The sequence below is a fragment of the Phocoena phocoena genome, chromosome 11, assembly GCF_963924675.1.
Source record: "Phocoena phocoena chromosome 11, mPhoPho1.1, whole genome shotgun sequence".
Lineage (NCBI taxonomy): Eukaryota > Metazoa > Chordata > Mammalia > Artiodactyla > Phocoenidae > Phocoena > Phocoena phocoena.
The window spans coordinates 91225286-91246332 of record NC_089229.1 but is presented as its reverse complement, the minus strand read 5'-3'; the positions used below and the strand labels follow the sequence as shown (position 1 = coordinate 91246332).

General features: G+C 42.5%; 1 protein-coding gene and 1 pseudogene across 1 annotated transcript in view; both read right to left on the bottom strand.

Annotated features, from left to right (window-relative positions):
• The window catches only part of PLBD1 (phospholipase B domain containing 1), a 76238-nt gene that overhangs the window by 40980 nt on the left and 14211 nt on the right, over positions 1-21047 (bottom strand). The window contains exon 2 of the mRNA XM_065887009.1: positions 15788-16007. Coding sequence (XP_065743081.1) covers positions 15788-16007 — 220 coding nt within the window. The remainder of the gene's footprint in view (positions 1-15787; positions 16008-21047) is intronic.
• Positions 18873-20663, bottom strand: LOC136130678 (hyaluronan synthase 2 pseudogene; annotated as a pseudogene).

Below are 21047 nucleotides of genomic sequence, written 5' to 3'. Positions count from 1 at the left end.
TTTGCTTTTTCTTAGCATTCAATTTCTTTGTGTTTTTTATCTTTTTTTAAAAAATCTTTATTGGAGTATAATTGCTTTACAATGGTGTGTTAGTTTCTGCTTTATAACAAAGTGAATCAGTTATACATATACATATGTTCCCATATCTCTTCCCTCTTGCATCTCCCTCCCTCCCACCCTCCCTATCCCACCCCTCCAGGTGGTCACAAAGCACCGAGCTGATCTCCCTGTGCTATGCGGCTGCTTCCCACTAGCTATCTACCTTACGTTTGGTAGTGTATATATGTCCATGCCTCTCTCTCGCTTTGTCACAGCTTACCCTTCCCCCTCCCCATATCCTCAAGTCCATTCTCTAGTAGGTCTGTGTCTTTATTCCTGTCTTACCCCTAGGTTCTTCATGTGTCCATCATCGGATGAATGGATAAAGAAGATGTGGCACATATATACAATGGAATATTATTCAGCCATAAAAAGAAACAAAATTGAGCTATTTGTAATGAGGTGGATAGACCTAGAGTCTGTCATATAGAGTGAAGTAAGTCAGAAGGAGAAAGACAAATACTGTATGCTAACACATATATATGGAATTTAAGAAAAAAAATGTCTTTCTGCTTTTTTGAACTTGGTATTCAGGCATTTTAAGTTATGTGTTTGTTTACATTCTTAAATTCTTCCCCCCCCAACCCCCTTCCTTTCTCCCTCCCTCTTTCTTGCCTCTCATTTTCTTTTAGGTACTTCCATCAGACTCCCTGAGAACCAGGTCTTATAGCGGCTTTGGGGGACTTCTTTCCTATGGAATGCTGCACGTATACGTGTCCTGGAACCAGCACATGGATGATTTGGTTCTTTTGCCCACCCCGCCTCCCGTCAAGCTCACGGTTTCTTATAAATCTCTAAACCAGAGTGCACATCAGCAGAAGTTATTCTGTGGCCTCCTATGTTCCAAACAGTCCAAAGCAGCAAGGTTACTTCTGCTTCCCAGCCTTGATTCAGCTCCCTCAGGTCACAGAGGCCTTCACCCACCGGCCGGGGTGGCTGTCTCTGCCTGCTTCATGCCAAGGGCCCAGCAGATCCAGACCCCAGCGCTTTTCTGCTTCATTTCTGGTTCAAGAGATCTTTAATCTTGTTTGGGGGGGCCAGCTCTATTACCATGACGCTCTCTTTCTATATATTTTATCTACTATTTGCTCTAAGTTTGGAGCAAAGTGGGTCAAATGGTGAGCCCCTTGCACCCTCTGGACTGGAAGTTTACCTAAAGTCTGAGTTCTGGTTTTTATTTGATGCTTTTCATCGACCTAGAGGTCAGCACTGTAAGCGGGAGGTGACTCGGCTTCCAGAAATGGGAATCCGGCCCCCAGCACGGTGGAACTTTAAATATCTTCATCTAATAGTTTCCAGAACTGAAATCGATGCGAACAGAGTTTTACTGCCAGTGAGGCAAAGAACATTAAAATCCTTTGAAATCTTTTATTTTATGGTCCTTGAATTCAACAAACGTCATGAGTGCTTTTCCTTCAAATTATCTGTAAATATTTTTTAAAAATTGAATTATCATATTTAACTTTTGTTTATATATCTTTTATGCTGCCACACCTATTCTTCTATCAAGTTGGCCCCTTTTCTATCATCTCTAAAACTGAGGGAGAGAACAGCAATAAAGCTGGACAGGTGTGGCTGACAGGGAAGGGACCCTCTGCCCTGGCCTCATATTCCAGGTGAATGGAATGCAGAAACTCCAGGTGAGTGGGATGACTTGATTTAGTTGCTTAGGGAAGCAAAAGCCCTTCAGTTTTCCCTCCGAGGTTGCATGGGGAAGTAGAGATGGCTGCCAGGACTGTCCGGGCTCAGGAGCCAAATGCAGCACCCCTGCACCCCTCCATGAGTTTCAGGGAGCAGCTAAAGGCTTTCTTGTCTGGCCTGAGGACATTGGGAGTTGATGGACCTCCTGGGGGCAGAGGACTTATACTTGGGGTGACTACTGCAACCTCAATGGCATTGATTTTGCAACTGGAGACCAGGGAGACCATGGAAGCCTCATTAGATGTCAGGTGGGGAAACACCCCAGCTAAAGACTCAATGAGACTGTTCCACTTCAGTAAACGTGCCAGAGAAGGACACAGGACAACCACTGCTTAAACATCCCCCCCTCCCTCCAAGATGCCTCAGTAACACCAATCCATTCTGGAAAAAAGTGTTTGGAAGAGGACTGGAACATTCTGAATTGACTCAGTTTCAATGATATTTTGTCCCTATAGAAATGACTATGGTAACATTTCCTGCCATGAGGAGGAATGGGCTCTTAAAATGATTTAAATGGAAATAAAGTTCTCTGTTTTGGGAAAAAATAATTTGTGGGCTATTGACCTACCAATGCGCACTCAGGTAAAGATACAAAAATTCATACTTTTTACCTAAAGTCTCCATCACTGCACCCTGCCCAGCTCCACCCAGAGTTCCAGATCCTCTCAATTTTTCAGTCTATTTCAATATAGGGCTGTTTCTCAACTGGAGTGATTTTTCCCTCCAAGGGGCATTTGGCAATGTCTGGAGACATATTTTGTTGTCACAACAGGGGGGTGGAAGGTGCAACTGGCATCTAGTGGGTAGAGGCCAGGGATGCCGCTAAACTTCCTACAATGCACAACAAAGGATAATTCAATCCCAAACGTCAAAAGTGCTGAGGTTGAGAAACCCTGAAACAGAGGAACATTCATCCTGACTTGGGGGTGGTTGCTGTGGAGGTCCATATAACAGTAAAGACAGATGTAGATAAAAGAGGGTAACTAGGCCAGAATTATTAATATTTTTTCTTTCTTTTTGGGGGGGGAGGGGGAGGGGCTAAACTTTTTGATTCTGATATTCAGAGCTGCGGAAGAGAAACCTGCACCTTGAGACCAGAAGTGGAGGCTTCACCTGACCCTGCCCCACCCAGGGGCCCTGAGGAACATAATCCATTCACAGTCCCCTGAGAAGGTTGAGGCCCTTCTCTGATCTTTGAGCCTGGGGCCCTATACCTTTGCGTGCTGGAGCAACACAGGACAGCAGATAAGAGCAGAGGCTTTGAATTCTGAACTCAAAGCTTGATCCACTCCTTGTAGGCTCTACAACCATAAGCAGGATTCCCAACTTCACCATGCTTCCGAATTCTCATCCAACAGAGCCAAGACCAGTCTCCACGTCAAGGACGTGTTAGATTTCGTTTCAGCCCCTGTGGTGTGTAAAGTCAGTAAGTTTCCTCCTAAGTTGGCCAAGACTTTGCCCATCTTTCCATCTCTCACACACACTTTGTGACAATCACAAAGACATACGGACACCTACTTTTCCCTGCGTCTTTTTGCATTGTGTTAATACCATATCATTTAGTGCTTGTCAGGTGATCTCTCCGACTCTTTCCTAGCTGTTTCAACTTCCTGCTTCCTGGGTCTGACACCATATCAGGCTCCTTTAGTATTTCCCAGTGTGATTAATCCACGTGTGTATGTGTGTGCATGGGCACAGACTCCGTGGCTGGACAGCTGGTCTCCAATTCTGGCTGCTGCTAACTAGCTTTGTGACTTTCAGCTACGTATTTTACCTCTCTGTGCCCAAGTTTTCTCTCAGTAATATGGGGATAGTAATAATATATACCTCACAGCGTGGCTGTGGATTAAATAATTTAACATATATAAAATGTTTTGAACAATGTCCGGCATATTTTAAATTATATATATATATGTGTACGTGTGTGTATATATATATAAATATAAGTGCTAGTCGTCATCATCATCATCATTATTTTGTGCTTCATGTTAAGTCCCAAATAATTACCAACTGATGGGTCACTTGATAATTTTGAGGGTGTGACTGTGTCTTACTTATCTTTGCTTTGGCTACAGCCTTGACCTGGAGCCATATTCAATTTCTAATAACAGAAGGAGCAAGTTGGGGGGGTACAGAGGAGATTCTTGAAGTATCTCTTGATGGTAAGACAAACGCCCAAAAAGGTTCCGCCTTTGACTAGTCTCTCTACTTGTGCCATAATCTTGCTAGAACCTCTTTTCATCATAGTTTTACCAACTGTTGTGTCAACACATTACCTTAAAACGAGTGGGGAGAGTACTCAGGAACTCACTCCCCACTGTCTCTCTATCCCCAGAGCCCGGCACCAGGTAGTATAACGAGGGTGTGTCACATTGAATTGTGGCATCCAAACTGGCTAGGTAATTCCAGAGGAGGTCATTTCTACATGTGCCTCAGCGACACAAGAGATCAGCCACTTTGTTAAAAACTAGAGCAGACCAGGTCCTCACACCCCCATCACCATTCTTTCCAGAAAGTTTTCCTGACTTATTTTATTGACTATCAATGACTATTTATCAGGTTTTACATCATTAGTGAGCCATCAGAGACTCTTAATTTGCAACTGTTAGGGAGCCACCCAGTAGAGTTAAAAAAAAATGAAGGCAGAAATTCCATTTGGCCAAGGCTGCTAGACAATGCATTACACGGAAATACGTAGCTGACACTTCCGATTCATCTCTCATAAAACTGGAACAACAGGATTCAATTAAACTTCCTAAGCGTGTAGTTAAGTAACCACTGTGGGGGAGGGCAGAAGTGCTGTGCCAGGCGCCTGGGGTATATAAAGATGAATAAGATGGGGACCCTGTCCTCAAGGCACTAACAGGTGGTGGAGGGGAGAGATGGGGCTCTGATCCAGTGGAAATGGAATCAGAAAGAGCTTCATCAAGAAGAGAGCATCATATAACTGATTCAATTTGTTGTACAGCAGAAACTAACACAACATCGTAAAGCAATTATACTCCAATAAAGATGTATAAAAAAAGGTCATTTCTAACAGCTATATGATGTAGCATCATATTGACACACAATACAAAATATTGTAATTTCAAAAAAAAGGTATAAAACAAAAAGAAGAGAGCATCTGAGATGGGTCTTGGAGGTTGAGCAGGATTTTTTTTTTTTTTTTTTTGCAGTACTCAGGCCTCTCACTGTTGCGGCCTCTCCCGTTGCAGAGCACAGGCTCCGGACGCGCAGGCTCAGCGGCCATGGCTCACAGGCCCAGCCGCTCCGCGGCATGTGGGGTCCTCCCAGTCTGGGGCACGAACGCGCGTCCCCTGCATCGGCAGGCGGACTCTCAACCACTGCGCCACCAGGGAAGCCCTGAGCAGGATTTTGATAGGTGGAGACGGAAAAGGCAGCATCTGGCTCTCAGGAATCACAGTTCTAAGAGATGCTAGGAAGGGGCTGTGCGGGCGGCTGAAGGGGCATCACAGCAAGCCTCAGGGGCCCCTCCGGAATGCACGTCTGCGTGGTGCATCACGCAGTGAGGGGCTCCTCAGGGGCCGGGGGTGGGGCAGTGGAAGAAGAGGGAGAAGAGAGAGTGAAGAAGAGCAAGACAGCGAGAGAAGCTCCTGAAAATTGTGAATGCCTACCCGAGGCTGTGGCCCTGGTGGATCCCCCTCCACTGCACACGGCGAAATAACCCTGCAGGAGCCACGCACTTACACCACCAGGAGCTTCCGGATACAGGACAGCGCGGGGGCCCGGGACGGTGTCGTAAAAGCGTCGTAAAAGCTCAAAGAAGCAACAAATTGCTGCGTGCTTCGAAGGTAGTGATGGAGGATTTGAGCGTATTTCTTTGTGTTTTGATTTGGTCTCTCGAGCGTTTCATAGGTTGGTAAAAGCAAATTATATTTTCTGAGGCCGTCAAACCAACGTCCTTATCTGCCTACCTCAGTCGTTCATCGCACGATGTTCGTCCTTTCACACATCCCCCCAAGGCGCGGCAGAATATAAGGCACACCGCTGCATTTTAAATGTGGTGATGTGGAAAAACGTGGCAGCCCTATACTTCCCACTGCTCTTGGCAGCTGCCTGAGCAGCTCTGCAAGATGAGAGGAAAACAAGGCAGTTCTTTCTTTTGGCCTCTGGCACAAACTCACCTTCTTTGCCCAGGCTCCAAGGCTGTGTCTTGGTACGTGGAATTGTCCTTTGCAAAACAGTCCCCAGCAGTATATGTTTTAAATTGATAAAATGATGTCTGTATGAAGATGCTATTGCTTCTCATACAACTGCCCCTGTGTAGCTGAAAACAAAAAACTCTAGCCTAGGGGGACCTTGAAGATGGCGGAAGAGTAAGACGCGGAGATCGCCTTCCTCCCCACGGATACAACAGAAATACATCTACACGGGGAACAACTCCTACAGAACACCTACTGAAGGCTGGCAGAAGACCTCAGACCTCCCAAAAGGCAAGAAACTCCCCACGTACCTGGGTAGGGCAAAAGAAAAAAAGAAAAAACAGAGACAAAAGAATAAGGACGGCACCGGCACCAGTGGGAGGGAGCTGTGAAGGAGGAAAAGTTTCCACACACTAGGAAGCCCCTCCGCGGGCGGAGACTGCGGGAGGTGGAGGGGGGAGCTTCGGCACCACGGAGTAGTGCACAGCGACAGGTGCGGAGGGCAAAGCGGGGAGATTCCTGCACAGAGGATCGGTGCCGACCGGCACTCACCAGCCCGAGAGGCTTGTCTGCTCACCCGCCGGGGCGGGCGGGGCTGCGAGCTGAGGCTCGGGTTTTGGTTTTGGACAGAGCGCAGGGAGAGGACTGGGGTCGGCGGCTTGAACATAGCCTGAAGGGGTTAGTGCACCACGACTAGCCGGGAGGGAGTTCGGGGAAAAGCCTGCACCTGCTGAAGAGGCAAGAGGCTTTTTCTTCCCTCTTTGTTTCCTGGTGCGCGAGGAGAGGGGTTTAAGAGCGCTGCTTAAAGGAACTCCAGAGACGGGCGCAAGCCGCGGCTAAAAGCGCGAACCCCAGAGACGGGCGCGAGCCGCGGCTAAAACCGCGGACCCCAGAGACGGGCGGGAGACGCTAAGGCTGCTGCTGCCGCCACCAAGGGGCCTGTGTGCGAGCACAGGTCACTCTCCACACCCCTCTTCCGCGGAGCCTGTGCAGCCCGCCACTGCCAGGTTCCTGGGATCCAGGGACAACTTCCCCGGGACAGCGCACGGCGGGCCTCAGGCTGGTGCAACGTCACGCCGGCCTCTGCCGCAATGTCACGCCGGCCTCTGCCGCCGCAGGCCCGCCCCGCACGCAGTGCCCCTCCTTCCCCCCCACCCCCCCCGGCCTGAGTGAGCCGGAGCCCCCGAATCAGCGGCTCCTTTAACCCCGTCCTGTCTGAGCAAAAAACAGACGCCCTCCAGCGACCTACACGCAGAGGCAGGGCCAAACCCAAAGCTGAGCTCCTGTGAGCTGTGAGAACAAAGAAGAGAAAGGGAAATCTCTCCCAGCAGCCTCAGAAGCAGCGGATTAAAGCTCCACAATCAACTTGATATACCCTGCATCTGTGGAATACCTGAATAGACAAGGAATGATCCCAATTTGAAGAGGGGGAATTTAGGAGCGGGATCTATGATTTTTTTTCCCTTTTCCTCTTTTTGTGAATGTGTACGTGTATGCTTCTGTGTGAGATCTTGTCTGTATACTCTTGCTTCCACCATTTGTCCTAGGGCTCTATCCGTCCATGGTTTTTAAAAAAAATTTTTTTTCTTAATAATTAATTTTAATTGTAATAACTTTATTATACTTTACCTTCGTTCTTTCTTTCTTTCCTTCCTTCCTTCCCTCCTTTAGACAACGAATCACCCCAAATTGAGGAGGTGGTCTCTGAGAGCAAGATTTATGATTTTTCCCCCTTTACCTCTTTTTGTGAACGTGTATGTGTATGCTTCTGTGTAAGATTTTCTCTGTACAGCTTTGCTTCCAACATTTGTCGTAAGGTTCTATCCGTCCCTTTTTTTTTTCTAAATATTTTTTAATTCAATAACTATATTATACTTTATTTTATTTTTACTGTATCTTCTTTCTTTCTGTCTTTTTTCCTTCTTTCCCTCCTTCCTTCCTTCCTTCCTCCCTCCCTCCCTCCCTCCTTTCTTTCCTTCTTTGCTTCTTTCTTCCTTCCTTCCTTTCCTCCTTTCCTTCTTTCTTTCCTCATACTTCTACTAATTCTCTCTACTTTTTCTCCCTTTTATTCTGAGCCTTGTGGATGAAAGGCTCTTGGTGCTCCAGCCCAGGAGTCAGGGCTCTGCCTCTGAGGTAGGAGAGCCAACTTCAGGACACTGGTCAACAAGAGACCTCCCAGCTCCACATAATATTAAATGGTGGAAATCTCCCAGAGACCTCCATCTTAACAACAGCACCCAGCTTCACTCAACGACCAGCAAGCCACAGTGCTGGACAACCTATGCCAAACAACTAGCAAAACAGGAACACAACCCCACCCATTAGCAGAGAGGCTGCCTAAAATCATAATAAGGCCACAGACAACCCAAAACACACCACCAGATGTGAACCTGCCCACTAGAGAGACAAGATCCAGCCCATCCAGCACAACACAGGCACTAGTCCCCTCCACCAGGAAGCCTACGCAACCCACTGAAACAACCTTAGCCACTGGAGACAGACATCAAAAACAACGGGAACTACGAACGTGCAGCCTGCAAAAAGGACACCCCAAACACAGTAAGATAAGCAAAATGGGAAGACAGAAAAACACACAGCAGATGAAGGAGCAAGATAAAAACCCACCAGACCTAACAAATGAAGAGGAAATAGGCAATCTACCTGAAAAAGAATTCAGAATAATGATAGTAAGGATGATCCGAAATCTTGGAAACAGAATGGACAAAATGCAAGAAACAGTTAACAAGGACCTAGAAGAAATAAAGATGAAACAAGCAATGATGAACAATGCAATAAATGAAATTAAAAGTACCCTAGATGGGATCAATAGCAGAATAACTGAGGCAGAAGAACGGATAAGTGACCTGGAAGATAAAATAGTGGAAATAACTACTGCAGAGCAGAATAAAGAAAAAAGAATGAAAAGAACTGAGGACAGTCTCAGAGACCTCTGGGACAACATTAAATGCACCAACATTCGAATTATAGGGGTTCCAGAAGAAGAAGAGAAAAAGAAAGGGACTGAGAAAATATTTGAAGAGATTATAGTTGAAAACTTCCCTAATATGGGAAAGGAAATAGTTAATCAAGTCCAGGAAGCACAGAGAGTCCCATACAGGATAAATACAAGGAGAAATACACCAAGACACATATTAATCAAACTGTCAAAAATTAAATACAAAGAAAGCATATTAAAAGCAGCAAGGGAAAAACAACAAATAACACACAAGGGAATCCCCATAAGGTTAACAGCTGATATCTCAGCAGAAACCCTACAAGTCAGAAGGGAGTGGCAGGACATACTGAAAGTGATGAAGAAGAAAAACCTGCAACCAAGACTACTCTACCCAGCAAGGATCTCATTCAGATTTGATGGAGAAATTAAAACCTTTACAGACAAGCAAAAGCTGAGAGAGTTCAGCACCACCAAACCAGCTTTACAACAAATGCTAAAGGAACTTCTCTAGACAAGAAACACAAGAGAAGGAAAAGACCTATAATAACGAACCCAAAACAATATAGAAAATGGGAATAGGAACATACATATCGATAATTACCTTAAATGTAAATGGACTAAATGCTCCCACCAAAAGACACAGATTGGCTGAATGGATACAAAAACAAGACCCTTATATATGCTGTCTACAAGAGACCCACTTCAGACCTAGAGACACATACAGACTGAAAGTAAGGGGATGGAAAAAGATATTCCATGCAAATGGAAACCAAAAGAAAGCTGGAGTAGCAATTCTCATATCAGACAAAATAGACTTTAAAATAAGGACTATTAAAAGAGACAAAGAAGGACACTACATAATGATCAAGGGATCCATCCAAGAAGAAGATATAACAATTGTAAATATTTATGCACCCAACATAGGAGCACCTCAATACATAAGGCAAATACTAACAGCCATAAAAGGGGAGATCGACAGTAACACATTCATACTAGGGGACTTTAACACCCCACTTTCACCCATGGACAGATCATCCAAAATGAAAATAAATAAGGAAACACAAGCTTTAAATGATACATTAAACAAGATGGACTTAATTGATATTTACAGGACACTCCATCCAAAAACAACAGAATACACATTTTGCTCAAGTGCTCATGGAACATTCTCCAGGATAGATCATATCTTGGGTCACAAATCAAGCCTTGGTAAATTTAAGAAAACTGAAATTGTATCAATTATCTTTTCTGACCACAACGCCATGAGACTAGATATCAATTACAGGAAAAGATCTGTAAAAAATACAAACAGATGGAGGCTAAACAATACACTACTTAATAATGAAGTGATCACTGAAGAAATCAAAGAGGAAATAAAAAAATACCTAGAAACAAATGACAATGGAGACACAATGACCCAAAGCCTATGGGATGCAGCAAAAGCTGTTCTAAGGGGGAAGTTTATAGCAATACAAGCCCACCTTAAGAAGCAGGAAACATCTGGAATAAACAACCTAACCTTGCACCTCAAGCAATAGAGAAAGAAGAACAAAAAAACCCCAAAGCTAGCAGAAGGAAAGAAATCATAAAAATCAGATCAGAAATAAATGAAAAAGAAATGAAGGAAACGATAGCAAAGATCAATAAAACTAAAAGCTGGTTCTTTGAGAAGATAAACAAAATAGATAAACCACTAGCCAGACTCATCAAGAAAAAAAGGGAGAAGACTCAAATCAATAGAATTAGAAATGAAAAAGGAGAAGTAACAACTGACACTGCAGAAATAAAAAAAATCATGAGAGATTACTACAAGCAACTCTATGCCAATAAAATGGACAATCTGGAAGAAATGGACAAATTCTTAGAAATGCACAACCTGCCAAGACTGAATCAGGAAGAAATAGAAAATATGAACAGACCAATCACAAGCACTGAAATTGAAACTGTGATTTAAAAATCTTCCAACAAACAAAAGCCCAGGACCAGATGGCTTCACAGGTGAATTCTATCAAACGTTTAGAGAAGAGCTAACACCTATCCTTCTCGAACTCTTCCAAAATATAGCAGAGGGAGGAACACTCCCAAATTCCTTCTACGAGGCCACCATCACCTTGATACCAAAACCAGACAAGGATGTCACAAAGAAAGAAAACTACAGGCCAATATCACTGATGAACACAGATGCAAAAATCCTCAACAAAATACTAGCAAACAGAATCCAACAGCACATTAAAAGGATCATACACCATGATCAAGTGGGGTTTATTCCAGGAATGCAAGGATTCTTCAATATACGCAAATCTATCAATGTGATAAACCATATTAACAAATTGAAGGAGAAAAACCATATGATCATCTCAATAGATGCAGAGAAAGCTTTCAACAAAATTCAACACCGATTTATGTTAAAAACCCTCCAGAAAGTAGGCATAGAGGGAACTTTCCTCAACATAATAAAGGCCATATATGACAAGCCCACAGCAAACATCCTCAATGGTGAAAAACTGAAAGCATTTCCACTAAGATCAGGAACAAGACAAGGTTGCACACTCTCACCACTCTTATTCAACATAGTTTTGGAAGTTTTAGCCACAGCAATCAGAGAAGAAAAGGAAATAAAAGGAATCCAAATTGGAAAAGAAGAAGTAAAGCTGTCACTGTTTGCAGATGACATGATACTATACATAGAGAATCCTAAAGATGCTACCAGAAAACTACTAGAGCTAATCAATGAATTTGGTAAAGTAGCAGGATACAAAATTAATGCACAGAAATCTCTGGCATTCCTATACACTAATGATGAAAAATCTGAAAGTGAAATCAAGAAAACACTCCCATTTACCATTGCAACAAAAAGAATAAAATATCTAGGAATAAACCTACCTAAGGAGACGAAAGACCTGTATGCAGAAAATTATAAGACACTGATGAAAGAAATTAAAGATGATACAAATAGATGGAGAGATATACCATGTTCTTGGATGGGAAGAATGAACATTGTGAAAATGACTCTACTACCCAAAGCAATCTACAGATTCAATGCAATCCCTATCAAACTACCCCTGGCATTTTTCACAGAACTAGAACAAAAAATTTCGCAATTTGTATGGAAACACAAAAGACCCTGAATAGCCAAAGCAATCTTGAGAACGAAAAAAGGAGCTGGAGGAATCAGGCTCCCTGACTTCAGACTATACTACAAAGCTACAGTAATCAAGACAGTATGGTACTGGCACAAAAACAGAAAGATAGATCAATGGAACAGGATAGAAAGCCCAGAGATAAACCCACGCACATATGGACACCTTATCTTTGATAAAAGGAGGCAGGAATGTACAGTGGAGAAAGGACAGCCTCTTCAATAAATGGTGCTGGGAAAACTGGACAGGTACGTTTAAAAGTATGAGATTAGATCACTCCCTAACACCATACACAAAAATAAGCTCAAAATGGATTAAAGACCTAAATGTAAGGCCAGAAACTATCAAACTCTTAGAGGAAAACATAGGAAGAACACTTTATGACATAAATCACAGCAAGATCCTTTCTGACCCACCTCCTAGAGTAATGGAAATAAAAAAACAAATGGGACCTAATGAAACTTCAAAGCTTTTGCACAGCAAAGGAAACCATAAACAAGACCAAAAGACAACCCTCAGAATGGGAGAAAATATTTGCAAATGAAGCAACTGACAAAGGATTAATTTCCAAAATTTACAAGCAGCTCATGCAGCTCAATAACAAAAAAACAAACAACCCAATCCAAAAATGGGCAGAAGACCTAAATAGACATTTCTCCAAAGAAGATATACAGAATGCCAACAAACACATGAAAGAATGCTCAACATCATTAATCATTAGAGAAATGCAAATCAAAACTACAATGAGATATCATCTCACACCAGTCAGAATGGCCATCATCAAAAAATCTACAAACAATAAATGCTGGAGAGGGTGTGGAGAAAAGGGAACACTCTTGCACTGCTGGTGGGAATGTGAATTGGTTCAGCCACTATGGAGAACGGTATGGAGGTTCCTTAAAAAACTAAAAATAGGATTACCATATGACCCAGCAATCCCACTACTGGGCATATACCCTGAGAAAACCAAAATTCAAAAAGAGTCATGTACCAAAATGTTCATTGCAGCTCTATTTACAATAGCCCGGAGATGGAAACAACCTAAGCGCCCATCATTGGATGAATGGATAAAGAAGATGTGGCACATATACACAATGGAATATTACTCAGCCTTAAAAAGAAATGAAATTGAGCTATTTGTAATGAGATGGATAGACCTAGAGTCTGTCATACAGAGTGAAGTAAGTCAGAAAGAAAAAGACATACCGTATGCTAACACATATATATGGAATTTAAGGGGAAAAAAATGTCATGAAGAACCTAGGGGTAAGACAGGAATAAAGAAGCAGACCTACTGGAGAACGGACTTGAGGATATGGGGAGGGCGAAGGGTGAGCTTTGACAGGGCGAGAGAGAGTCATGGACATATACACACTAACAAACGTAGTAAGGTAGATAGCTAGGGGGAAGCAGCCGCAAGGCACAGGGATATTAGCTCGGTGCTTTGTGACAGCCTGGAGGGGTGGGATAGGGAGAGTGGGAGGGAGGGAGACGCAAGAGGGAAGACATATGGGAACATATGTATATGTATAACTGATTCACTTTGTTATAAAGCAGAAACTAACACACGATTGTAAAGCAATTATACCCCAATAAAGATGTTTAAAAAAAAACCTCTAGCCTGTGACCTGTATTCTTTCTCCGCCATTGGTTTGTGGCTACAGTCACAACTTCCAGAGGGTTGACATTTTAAGCTCTTCTGCTTTGCTTCAGAGAATGCTGGATACCTTTGCTCGGAGGGAGCCCCACTGCCTCTCTGCTCAGTTGAGACAGTGCACGGGGTGCCTATTGGTGCAGTCCTTCCTGGGTGACGCCTTGGGTCTGAGAGTCTCAATCACATGAATTCTTCCAGCCTCCCCTCTGCCCTATCTCTCTGCCAGAGGTCTTGTCTCTGTGAGCCCTGATTCTTTACTCCATTTGGCATTTCTCCTTCCTCCAAATTAAACTCTTGGGCAACAGAATGTGTAGTAAGCCTTCACCTCCTAGACCGTATCAGAAGAGGAAGGCAGGAAACGGGTAACCACCTCTGTCTCTTCCCTCTTCCCCAACCCATTGCCAGGGGTCTGTTTTAAGCTTGCCGGGTCACATCCCACTATTCTGAGCTTTGAGTGAAGCACAGAGCAGAGCCTTTGAATGCATGCTGATTCAGAAATTCCCCTACTTATTGGACTTTTCAGCAATGCAGTCAGAATGACAGCCTCTGAAAAGGAGCTTCTGGGAAATGCCCTTCTAAAGATGGTTTTGGTTGTATTTCTTTCTTTTTTTTTTTTTCCATAGTAGCATTTATTTAGCCGCACAGCTTGTGGTTATGGATAAAGGAACTCAAGGATAGGTCAGTACTTTATATTATGAATAAGGCAGAAATGATAAAGCTACTTCCCAAAGTGAGATGTTAAAACTTAGGTTTTCCTGAGACATAAGAATAACAGAAGGGTCACTTTTGTCAGAAGTCTCCTCCGTCAAACTCCCTGAGCTCTCTAGTACTGATGCCAAAGTCCAAGGAAGACAAGCTTAGGCTCTCAACATTCAATCTATGTTAGCATCTCTAACACAGATTAGAGATGCTCCACTCAAGTTACATAGCTTCCCTTAATAACTCATATGTATCTTATGCGTGACTTCATTGAATATATTTACGTTCACACAACTTCAATCTGAATTATTTCTCCAAACTTGCAACTCAATTTCAAGAATGCAGTAAGAAACCAGTGGATCCTGAAATAAAGATTTGTAGGGGAAAAGAAGAAGTTCAGATTTTTACATGTTGAATACAGTTTTAAACATGTTTTTTAAATCGTATTTAGTTTATAAAGTTTTCTGCATCTCCAAACTGAGAGTCCCCTATTAAGGGGACTTGTATGGTAAGGTAACAAAAATTTGGTATAAAAGCAAAACCAGGAATTTTTAGTTTAAATTTTAAAAAAGAGCAGCCAGAGTCCAGCAATTAGTCATTCAACATTTGATATAATTGCCAGTACTCAGAAACAGATTAAGATCAGCACTACATTTACTATGACTAAGATGGTAACAGTGCAAAATAAGGTTTGGTTAAACTGCAGTCAACAATCTAGGTCACAGAGCATAAAAGAAGAAAACCACGTCCTCAAGACATTTTATATCAAAGGAAGAATGAGGCTTATTTAAATGAGTTGCAACTTTCCTTTCCTCAAAGGTCTGTTCTCTAAAAAGGATGAGTCATGATTGCATTATTATAAGTACATATTTTGTTATTTCCATAAGACAAGGGAAGAACACAAGAATTAAATAACAATAGAGTTGGAAAGAACATTCATGTTAGACATTAAAATTTCAATTTAAAATCTTCCCCCACTTGAAAGTATTGTTCTAAGATGGTTGAAAATAAATGCTCTTAAATGTTATTTTTATTTTGAATTAATCTGTTTGTGGTCCTCAAAGAGCCACTCCACCTCCATTTGCTTTCTACCTGACAATAAATGACTAGTAAGATGAAATGACTCAGCAGTCTTTTAAAAGAGTTTCATGAGAGGGAAAGATTTAAAAATGTGTCACAATTGGGGGCTTTGCTCCTTCTAGGCAGGTATGACTACTACAGGTTCAAATGTAATTCTGATAATCTTTCAATCATATGAGAAAAACCATGGCAAATTTTCAATTCTAGTGTACAATGCCAGGAAGAAAAAACCACTGTTGGGCAAAGAAAAGGACAGAGGTTGCCTGGCAGTTCTCCACCACGACTGAGTACTTACGGGGCAGTGAGGTAACCCTCCAAAAAGCCGGCTGCAAACATGACGATCTCATTGCTCAGGGATTGAGAACCGTACCCCGCTCTGATCTCAAGGATGCCCCAGCCTGTGGTTTTCACAGAGTTATTGTAAAAGCCATAGGCATCCCCATTCCTGTCTAGGACATTTTTGACTTGTATTCTCTTCTCAGTAGGCATCCAGTATGCAGTTGCATAGTACACCCCTGGAAAAAAAGAAAAAGGAATAATGACAGGATGTCATTGAACTGAACTGCTGATACATTTTTTTTTCTTTGTAACCAACAATTCCAGCACATTTGCTTTTAAAGAGTTCTGTTCTATTACAACAGAATTGGGAAATCTGCCACACTATAGTTTGTCCTTGTTACAAGCGGGAAAATACCAGAGCCTTGACCAAGGGGGATGAACCTAGAGCACAAAGAACCAGGTCAAAGGTAGGGGCGTAGTTGGAGCATCAGAGAGGTGGGTCTAAGTGCTTCATCCTTAGAGATGGGATTTTGGGCAAGGCAGGAGCTGGAGCTCTCACCCACCTTGTCATTCAACCAAGAATAGGGTTCATATCCCTGGTCTGCAACCCTTTCCATCCCCCTCAATAGTTGGGCCAAAGCATCCATATTCTCTCACTTTCCATCCTATCTCTCCTGCTTAATTCTTTTTTTTTTCTTATCAAAAATATCTTATTTACAAAAAAATTCAATTATACTGTACATCCTACACTGGAAATACATTGAATAATTGCTAGAAGAAATATAGGCAATTAATTCCATGTTTTATGAGAATGAGAGAATTTGACATTTGAATGTTATCAAAGCTTAACTTAGAACATAAATATTCAAAAAGGCAAACTCAAGTTTTAGTCTCATTTAATGGCATGGTCTGTTTTTTTCTCACAAGCTCTCTAATCAGTGAGAGTCTAAGTCGTAGAACGTTATGTAAGTTTTTGTACTCTGGAGGTAGAATGTGCCGTTTTTTCTTAAGCAGGATGGATGGCATATAGGTGTCTGCATAAAAAGGAAGCACAGGGCTTCCCTGGTGGCGCAGTGGTTGAGGGTCCGCCTGCCGATGCAGGGGACGCGGGTTCGTGCCCTGGTCCGGGAGGATCCCGCGTGCCGCGGAGCGGTTGGGCCCGTGGGCCGTGGCCGCTGGGCCTGCGCGTCCGGAGCCTGTGCTCCGCGGCGGGAGGGGCCACAGCGGTGAGAGGCCCGCGTACCGCAAAAAAAAAAAAAAAAAAAAAAAAAGGAAGCACAAAGGCAAGAAACACATGGTTGAATACTTCTCCCCATTTATGCTTCCTCACAATACTTTTTATGCAACTCTTCATGTGTTCAGTTGTTTTTAAACACAGGTCTACACAACACAGCACCAGCTACAAGGTAAGATGGGTCATGTCAAAAGTCAAACTGGATAACTGAGGCCCCAGAGTAGCTAAATTAACAAGGCTGAGGGTACCTGGTCCATCAATTCTTTTTTTTTTTGCGGTACGCGGGCCCTCTCACTGTTGTGGCCTCTCCCTTTGCGGAGCACAGGCTCCGGACGCGCAGGCTCAGCGGCCATGGCTCACGGGCCCAGCCGCTCCGCGGCATGTGGGATCTTCCCGGACCGGGGCACGAACCCGTGTCCCCTGCATCGGCAGGCGGACTCTCAACCGCTGTGCCACCCGGGAAGCCCTGTGCCAATTCTTGATATAACTATTAAGCCTTGATATCATGTCTACTATGTAAACACATTTATGTAGGCCAGGAACTGAAGAGATGAAGCAATTATCTGTATAATTCAGAAAAAAATCTTCCCTAGCAAGTTAAAGAGGACATGTGGAGCTTGATTCTGCCAATTTTGAATCTGTATGCCTTAGCCTTATTATAATTTATCCCACTCACCCGTATGAACCTCATACTAACATGTAAAGTGAACTGACAAGCTGGAAAAAAAAAAAGGTAGGTAAAGTATGTTCAATATATAGACAGGATCCAGTGAATACAGGTCACAGAACAAAATGATGAACTGCTTTGTATTTGTCCAAATTGTACAGATAATTTTTCCCACTTTCCTTTTTACTTAGCCTGGGAAAACACTGTGAGAATCTCCAAAGACTATCTTTAATACCCAGATTTTGTCCACTGCTGGATGCCTAGTGTTTTCTTTTGAGAACTAGCATTCCCTTTTTTTTCAATCTTATGAAAAAATTGTACTTTTCTACCCCTTTGGCCTTGATTTTCAGTGACTTCTTTTTTGTACACATAAGTATGAATTTCTCCTCCCAAAGTGTGACAGGTATATTGGCCTTTTCTAAAGAAATGAAAAAAAGTTAAAATATTGAAAGTTTAAATACTTTTTCACAGAAACAAACTATTCAATTTTAAAGGGAGAGAGAGAGAGAAACATTTTATTCTTTCTATCATGAACAACATAAATCAACCAAGCTTCACATTTTGGGTAGAAATTTTTTAAGTATGAATTTTTTCAGAACCTATTTTATTCTTTTTTTAAAAAAAGGAAGAACAGGTGTATTTTGGCAGAGAAGTAAAATATAAAATATACAAAATTTGTTTTAAAATTGGCATACAAAATTTTAAAACACAGTACAATTATATAAAAATATAGCACAGACAACAGCCTGTAAAATTTCCTTCGGCCTTTCATTTGGTAGAGTTAAACAGAAAACCCTTTCTTAAAAAAAATTAGCATCAACACAGTCCATAAGTTAGGTTGTATATGTTGAAAGAACTTTTCCTTGAGCTTCCAAAATCCTCTTCTTCCATGGTTACCCACGTAAAGCATGACTAGTGAGGTATATAGGGCAAAACACTGTTAGGCGGATGTACAATAAGGAAAAAGTGCATAAACAAAGAATTCTTCCCATTTTCATAGAAGTATCCGATTAAATATGAGTTCTTCTTCTTCATGTATCATTTTACTTTGGCAGAATTAAAATAAACCCATACAAATGTCTTTGTTCAAGTCCCAGCAGCAGTGATGTGTCTCCTTTGGTGGCATTAGCTGATGCCACAACCATACAGTCCCTAGAGGAAGTAAGGTTTTGTGTGTGTCTGCATCTGCAACTACAAACATCAAATGTAAGATCGTACATCAAGCACCATGTCATACTGTTGTCCCTTCTTCCGCCTGCCACAGTTTTTGATGAGAACCACATACAGTGTCAAAAACATGACCCAATAGCATGCATAGAGCAATGTTCCAACAATTAAAACTGTGTTTGGATTCTGAGAATGGCTTTTTAGATTCCTTACAAATGGTGAAAATCACACCACCCAGGAGGATTGTATACCAAACCGATACTGGAATGAGTCCTGTGAAATTAACAATGGCTTTTCTTCCAGATGTGCCCCACCCAGCTTTGCTTATTGTTGCAACTGCGAACATCTTGGCGGGAAGTAAACTTGACATGTATAACACTGAGTAGAGGGACATGAAGACCATGACAATATTTCCTCTAAGGCAGCTGGCAGAAGATGATTTTATGAGACCCACTAACTGGACAGTTAACCAGAAAAGGAGGATGTTCCAAATTTTACTCCCGTAGAAGAGCTGGATTACTGCGGCAATGAGAAAGAAAGGGAAGAACCCAGTGATGACTGCTTCATAGGTCATCCGCAAGTGATGTTTATGAAACCACATTGCATTGTACAGCCACTCTCGGATGCAGGACTTGCTCCAACAGGTCTGCTGGTTTAACCATCTGAGATATCCCTTAGGTGTTTCAGTAAGGCATTTGGATCGAGCTGTGTATTTTCTTGCATAGCCTAGGCTCAGCACTTGGTTTGTTAGATGCCTGTCATCTCCAAAACTACAATGGCTTCCCATAATTTTTTTTTTAATATTTATTTGTTTATTATTTATTTTTGGCTCACGCCGTGTCTTTAGTTGCGGCATGCGGGATCCTTAGTTGCAGCATACATGTGGGATCTAGTTCCCCAACCAGAGACAGAACCCGGGCCCCCTGCATTGGGAGCACAGAGTCCTAACCATTGGACCACCAGGGAAGTCCCCTGCCCATAAATTTTTGATTGTACCAGTCTTCCACAAATGCATGCAGTAAGGAGTTTCTGTACATTCCCAGAGGTCCACTGATGCACTGGACACATCCAAAATAAGACTGACAGGCCCTTTCTGTGTTAAAAGCCATCCAGTATCTCACACTGCTGAGGAAGGAGATCTAGGAATCATACTTGTTTAAAATCTGGACATCTCTCCTGACACCTCCAACCATGGGATCTTCTAAAACTTTTACTATCTCCACTGATGAGGCAGGGTCAAGCATGGTGTCTGAATCACAAACCTGTACATAATCCACACTTGGTCCCAGTGCTCTGAAAGCCGTGTACATGACTTCTCTTTTTCCACCCCATTTTTGCATGATGCAAATACTCTTGTTGGACAAGACCAGCTGGGTGACATGTTGTGAGCTTTCTTTATGTGACTCATCTATCTCACCAGGACCCTTCATGTGGAAGTTGTTCTTCCAGATCTAAGTGGCTGATTTGTCCCTGCCCATGACTGCACTGAAGATGTCCATCATGTAAAGATCATCTTCTGAATTTCCTTCTATGACCATGACAACTTTAATTCCAGGGTAGGTTGGCCTTTTCACAGATTGCAAACATTTCCATAAGTAGTCTGGATCTTCTTGATATACAGCAATGCAAAGAGTTTTCTCATAGTTTCTGAACTATGAAGAGGCTTTTTTTCCAGGTCTCTCTGACCTTTAAACCATTCTTCATACTTTGCCAGAGTGACCTTTCTAAAATGCAAAACTGATTTGTTTACTTAATTACCCCAAATCTTCAATGGCTTCTACTTCCTAGAATTAAAATTCTTTGACTTACCCTCTTGACATTCATGACCTGCTTTCTGCCTACCTATCTAGTTTCATCCACCACTCCATGCACTTTGTGACCTTGAAACCATTGCACACACAGCTCTCCAACCTGCCATGAGCTGGTCCAGCACCTCTGACTTTGCATATGCTGTTTCCTATGTCTGACATTTTCTCCCTTGTTAAATACCTAGCAATCTCAAAATTGCTATTTAAGACTCAGGAAGCAACACCCCCTTTGTAGGGACTGACTTGCTCTACAAGCTCCATGTACCTTGAAAGCAGGTCTTCTTCCAGTTTTATCACATTGTAATGTAATTTATATGTCTGCCCCTGCTTCTAGCCTATGAACTCGAGGCCAGAGATTGTTTCCTCAGCACTTGATATGGTGTCTGACCCACAACAGGTG